General features: G+C 34.8%; 1 protein-coding gene across 1 annotated transcript; it reads left to right on the top strand.

Moving 5' to 3' along the window:
* Window positions 1–2646: 2646 nt before the first annotated feature.
* Window positions 2647–6472, top strand: LOC127075191 (hydroxyproline O-galactosyltransferase GALT6). Its single transcript, XM_051016670.1, has 7 exons — window positions 2647–3851; window positions 4633–4865; window positions 4995–5285; window positions 5404–5532; window positions 5629–5802; window positions 5888–5995; window positions 6127–6472. The coding sequence occupies exons 1-7, from the start codon at window positions 3032–3034 to the stop codon at window positions 6334–6336; spliced, it is 1965 nt and encodes a 654-aa protein (XP_050872627.1). The 5' UTR covers window positions 2647–3031; the 3' UTR covers window positions 6337–6472.
* The last annotated feature ends 425 nt before the right edge of the window (window positions 6473–6897 follow it).

Below are 6897 nucleotides of genomic sequence, written 5' to 3'. Positions count from 1 at the left end.
TATTCTTGTGGTCGACAACTATTTTAAGGAATTGTACCTCAATCGAACTGATCATAATCTTAAATGTCATGTGCTTCAACAGAGGATATTTTAAGACCAGATTATTCTGAGTGTCGAATAGTTCCAAGGCTACATCTTTCATAACCACTAAGAAACCTTTTTTGACTAGTTGTCCAACACTTAACAGATTGCACTTCATTCTAGGTGCATAAAGTACATCTTTGGTCATAACTTTTGCTCCATTTCTCCTTTGAATAACTATGTCGCCATTACCTTCTGCTTGCAACGAGCTATTATCAACAAGTTTGACCTTGCTCTTCTTCAAATCGTCGAAATCTGTCAATCATATTTTCCTACCAGTCATGTGATTCGAGCAACATGTGTCGAGGAACCAAATTTTGGAGTCGACATGATCATCTGCAACTACAACCATAACCAACATATCTTCATAATCATCTAAATCTTGACTTGCAAGGTTTGCTCCTTCATTCTTTCCTTTATTGTACCAATAATTCTTGGCCAAGTGACCCCATTTTTCATAGTTATAGAACTTCACACCTTTTTTCTCTTCTTTGTCTTTTTGATAGGAGTTTTCTTCGCCTCTTTTAGAGGATTCAGAAGCCCCCATCATCGACCTTATACTTTTGATGGTTCAACCAAGACTTGTTGCTCTGAGTCTTGCCTCCTTTTCCCTTGAACATGTTGGAACCATTATGTTCCTTCCATGTCTGAGCATGTGGTGCTTGTATTGAATCTTGAAACCCTTTCTTTCGACAATCCTCATGCCATGTGCTTCAGACGAAGCAACCAAATCTTCCAGTTTCATGGTTTTAAGATTGTTGGATTTTTGAAAAGCTACGATAATGTGATCAAAGTGAGAGGTCAACGTACACATTACATTCTCAACTATCATCTTATCAGTTAGGGTTTCACCACAATCTTTCATGAGATGGATAAGATTTTGCATCTTCGAGACATAGTCTGCAATCTTTTCTTCTTCTCCCATCTGCAATAATTCATAATGTCTTCACAATGTCTGCAATTTGACGACTTTAACCTTCTCACCTCCTTAGTACTAGTTGACAAGAATATCTCATGCCTCCTTCGTCGATTCAGCATGAGAAATTCGATCAAAGTTCAATGTGTCTACTGCCGAAAGAATATAAAATGCAACCTTGTAGTCTTTCTTCTTAGCCTCCTTGTTCGCGACTCTCTGAGCATTAGTTGCATTTTCAGCAAGCTCAGGGAGCCATTGGTAACCACCTCTAGTATTTCATGAAAGTCAAACAGGGATTACATATGTTTTCTCCATCGGATCCAATTCTTGCCATCAAGAATTGTAAGAGAATTTCAAATGTCATTGTTACCATTCATTTTTACAACAAACGTGATTAACAACCTACAATCCTAAAAACATGATCACCGACGTGTGATTCTTGAAAATACGATCAAGAAATTAATCAGAACTCTAGATACCAATTTGTTAATGCGTGAGACACTTGTAGTGAGAAGAGAAAGAGAGAAAATAAAGAATAAATATTGTTATTATTGAATATTATGAACTTTATATATAAAATTACTTGTTCTCTAACAAATAAATTAATTGACTAACTTGATAACTAATTAACTAACCGATCATAATCCTAACTAACAAAAAAAAAAAAAAACTAAAAGATAAATATGTGTTTTCTTTTTCTTTGTTCAAGTGTGCCTTCTTTTTCTTCTTTGCTGAAGTGCCGTGCCAGATGAAAACAATAACTATTTAATCGATGAGAGGCATTGAATTGTTCATTTTTTTCAATTTAGTTTGAGTAATTGCATTGTGAACACACATGTTTTCTCTTTTTAACTTAAAATTGAAAAAAAAACATTTGATGGTGTAAAACACTAAAACATTTTCATTTTCTTTTTGAAAACGATTAAAACTTTGTCCAAAATAAAAAAAAATGTAAATATTATTAAATCTACAAATTAAAAAATAATTTTTTAAATAGTAGTTTTTGAAATAATAAGTGACTTGAATAGTTAACAAATAACAAACTTGCTAAAAAAAACTATGCTTGCTATATTCTACGGTGTGATGCACATTTAAAGTCTCTTTAGAATGAACAAAATAATCTGAATTCACTTTAAGAATCTAAAATCTCACAATCGTGTGTGAATATTGTAAATGAATTCAGCACTTTCTTTAAGTAGAGTGAGTTAAGTATCCCTTTATTTCCTTACTTGGATTTAGAATGCCATTCCTTCACTTCACCTATAACTCTTGTAACCAATTTTTTATTTATAAAAAGTGACCGTTGAAAAATACTTTTACATGATACACTCAACAAACTCCATTAAACATATATACTTAAGTTAATTAATTAATGATGAAAAGCCAAAGTATGTGGTTGAGAAAGAATAAACAAGTTACCACCGACCCAACATGAAGCTGGAGGTTCAAGAGTATGAGGTGTGCCATTCATGAACACCTGTCTTACGATGATCTTTAGGTGTGCCACCGCCTTAAAACACAACATCACTATAATATTAATACTTAGGATATCAGATTCTCTTTTTTAATACATTAATTCTGATCATTCTTTTTTATCAATAATAACCACTATTGACACAAATAATTGCGATATTACTTAGATTAATTTCTCCAAAAAAATGATTATGGCAATGTTTTTGGCAGAACCCAAAATCTCTAAAAAAAATATAATTTATTTTTTATACCCTAAAGTTATATGAATATCTTGTTACTATTAAAGTTCAAATTCATAAAGAAAAACACAAACTTTCCACAAGAACACAAACCTTCTCTGTCACTTTGCCGTTGTAGTGCAAGCTGGTCCCAATCATTGCAATTCATATTCTTCTATACAGGGCTAAGTTTCCAAAGCAGGTTCATTGAACATTATCGAAAAATTCTCATTCTGATTCTGATTCTGCTCTTGTTAGGTAAAATAAAACCCTTTCTTTTTCATGTACTACTACTGCTAGTTGATTTGATTGAACAAAATCAAAGTTTTGATCTTGTGAAACAATGAAGAGAGAGAAGCTAAACCCATTGTTACTGTTTCCAAATAGACCTAAACCTCTTCACTTTTTCATAACCCTTATGCTTCTTTATTTGGTCTTCACAACGTTCGAATTCAAAACCTTTGAGTTTGTTTCGGTTTCTTCCGTGTTTGAGAATGAACCACAAAACACCCATCATAGAAAAGCTTTAAACTTTCCATCACAGGAAGCTTCTGGTGTTTACCAAGGTTCGTTACATCGGAAACCCATGCAAGAGTTGCAGAAAGTTTCCACCTTGAATTTCAATGAAGGTAATTTGAACCAAACTGGTTTGGGAAACGGAAAAGACAAATTTTCTGAGATTCAAAGGGCTGTTAAGGAAGCTTGGGTTAAAGGGAAGAGAATGTGGGAGGAAATTCAGTTTCAGAATTCGGAAACTGTGAATGTGGCTGAGAATATTTCTGATTCGTGTCTGCATTCGATTTCGCTATCTGGGTCTGAATTAAGGAAGCAGAAAGGGATCATGATGATTCCTTGTGGGTTGACATTGTGGTCACATGTTACTGTTGTTGGGACACCGCGTTTGGGTCACTGGGAACATGATTCTAAGATATCTGTGGTGAAGGATGAGGAGGAAAAGGTGTTGGTGTCACAGTTTATGATGGAGCTTCAAGGGTTGAAGATAGTTGAAGATGAGGAACCACCTAAGATACTGCATTTTAATCCTAGGTTGAAAGGTGATTATAGTGGGAAGCCTGTGATTGAGCAGAATACTTGTTATAGAATGCAATGGGGTTCTTCACTCAGGTGTGAGGGATGGAAGTCTAGGGCTGATGAAGATACTGGTAATGATTTAAATGTTTCTTATTTTAAGTTTATAATTCTGATGTCGTCGTCTTGGGCCCTGTTTGGATCAACAGTTTAGTTCAAAGCTTATTTATCATATAATTGCTTAGGATAAAATTGAGTCAAATTAATTTTATATGAGTTGTAAGTTGTGTTTTCCTGGAGAGCTTATGAAAAACAAGCTGAAAACAACTTATAGATATGTCATTAACTATTTTCATAGGCTGTCCCAAACAGTTTCACGGGTGTGCGTGCAAGTTGCAAGTCTGGAATTTTGTTGTTGTTGTTGTTGTTATTGTTGTCTTCGTTTTAACTGAGGTTGCTTTGCAGTAGCAAGAAGTGCAGAAAGTTGTTACAATTGTGGCCACAGTTGTTGTGGCAAATTTGAGGTGATTATGGAAAATGTTGCTTTGCAAAATTGCAGAGAAGTGCTGCTCTTGTGGCCAAATTGCAGTTGTAGTGTGATTGGGGAAACTTTAGAATCTGATATGGAGACTATAATTGTTTTTCTGAATGTCTGTTTTTCCTTTTTTGAGCTTATCATTGCATCTTTGATTTCTAATGATATTGGACTGAATGTAATTTTAAGGGCTTTTGCATAACTTGTCTATGGTCCATATTTCTCTTATGATCTTATGTGAATTAAAAGATAGAAAGACTATTCTTTTATCATTTTCTTTCATGAACGTGTACATTGTTTATGATCCATTTTTCTCTTCAGCGTGTTAGTTCTAAGGAACATTGCTCATCTGTGCAATTTTTTGTGTGTGCTTTATTAAGTCGATGGACAGGTGAAATGTGAAAAGTGGATTCGCGATGATGATAGTCATTCTGAGGAGTCTAAGGCAACATGGTGGTTACCTAGACTGATAGGGCGAAAACACAAGATCACTTTAGATTGGCCATACCCTTTTGCAGAGGGAAGATTATTTGTTCTCACCTTAACTGCTGGCTTGGAAGGCTACCATGTTAGTGTGGATGGAAAGCACATTACCTCTTTTCCCTATCGCACGGTAGGTACAATACAATCATCTTCTATGAAGCATACACTTTCAATTGAAGTGTTGGTGCTACACAGATCATCATTTCTCCTTTTACTTTTTGAGTGGAGAATATCTAAAGTGTTTATGTTATATTCTCAGGGCTTTTCTCTCGAGGATGCAACTGGTCTATCCATAAAAGGGGATATCAATGTGCACTCTATATACGCTGCTTCCTTACCGACATCGCATCCAAGTTTTGCACCACAGATGCATCTTGAATTGCTTCCTCAATGGAAAGCTCCACCTATTCTCGATGTGAATGCGGAGCTTTTCATTGGAATACTTTCTGCCGGCAACCATTTCGCGGAACGGATGGCAGTAAGAAAATCGTGGATGCAACATAAGCTAATCAAATCTTCACATGTTGTAGCTCGATTCTTTGTTGCTCTGGTAAGAATGAACACATCTTCATTCTTCCCTACCCCCATTAACTATAAAATTCACAAATACTTTATTTTTTTATTAAAACTATTTACTATTTTTCTATTTCTTATTTCTCATAAAAAAGCATGGAAAGAAAGATATAAATGTGGACATAAAGAAAGAAGCAGATTATTTTGGTGATATTATTATAGTCCCATACATGGATCATTACGACCTTGTTGTGGTGAAGACCGTAGCTATCGCCGAATATGGGGTGAGTAATGGCAGATTAGTGTTTTAAATTCTATTTCCTCCATCTGCCTTCATATTTCTGCTAAATTATTGATTACTATCGAACTTGACTATTCAGATTCGTACCGTAGCTGCTAAGTATATCATGAAATGCGACGATGACACATTTGTTCGAGTGGATTCTATCATGAGTGAAGTAAGAAAAGTAGAAATCGGCAGAAGTCTTTACATTGGCAATATGAATTACCACCATACACCTCTCCGCCATGGTAAATGGGCAGTCACATATGAGGTATGCTTTTCTTTCTCTCTGTTATGCATTTTGATTTACGCCGCATTTTTTGTTTTGTTTTAATTCTTCGTTCGTTAACTCTCAGGAATGGACAGAAGAAGAGTATCCTACTTATGCTAATGGTCCTGGTTATATAATCTCATCAGACATTGCTCAATCCATTGTATCCAACTTTGAGGAGCACGAACTAAAAGTATGTATCCAAATGGTCTTTTCCTTTTAGTGCGTGAGCGCTCGCACACGTGTTTCAACGAGTTTGTGCTCGTGTTTTTGTCTCTTGACATCCAACTCTATCATGACTAATGAATGTAAATGTGTGTGCAGTTGTTTAAAATGGAGGATGTGAGCATGGGAATGTGGGTAGAGCAATTCAACAACTCAAAACCTGTTGAGTATGTGCACAGCTACAAGTTCTGTCAATTTGGTTGTATTGAAGATTACTACACTGCACATTACCAATCTCCAAGACAAATGACATGTATGTGGGATAAATTGCAACACAAGGGAAAACCACTGTGTTGCAACAACAGATGACATGTTCTATAATCATATATGTTTCAGAGATTGTTTTGACAGCGTTTTTGTGACCTCCACATATTCATTCATTGTTTATAACCTTTTATGTATATTAAGTAAAGTTGGATTTACTACAGCTATTGCTGTAGGAGAAGAGTAATTGTTTGTAAATTTATAATGTAGAGAGAAATATGGTACAGATATTGAGTAAAATGTTTTTTTTTTCTTCTGCTTTGACTTTCTTTGTGGAAGGCGAAGAAGGAAAAATGTTCAAATTAATTATAACTAAAATCAAAATTAATGTTTAAAAAAGCAATTACTCAATTAAGTTAACTTAACAGATTTTCTAAAAAAAAGAACCAACATATTTCTCAATAGAGTGAAGGAGACTAGAAATACTAGTGAGATACTAACGAGAAAGGTGCGTATTGGAATAAGACCACTGAAGCAATATGACAAATTGATATGCCATAAATTTTGCCTTTTGTTATTAAAGTTGGTTGACATATTTTTGTAGGGAAGCAAGATGTCTCAAATAATGTTGTTAACACATCCTAGTTCGATTTTCTTCTTGTGCAT

Source organism: Lathyrus oleraceus, chromosome 4 (genome assembly GCF_024323335.1).
Source record: "Lathyrus oleraceus cultivar Zhongwan6 chromosome 4, CAAS_Psat_ZW6_1.0, whole genome shotgun sequence".
Taxonomy (NCBI): domain Eukaryota; kingdom Viridiplantae; phylum Streptophyta; class Magnoliopsida; order Fabales; family Fabaceae; genus Lathyrus; species Lathyrus oleraceus.
The sequence above is the reverse complement of the archived record's forward strand: the minus strand, read 5'-3'. Positions and strand labels throughout refer to the sequence as shown.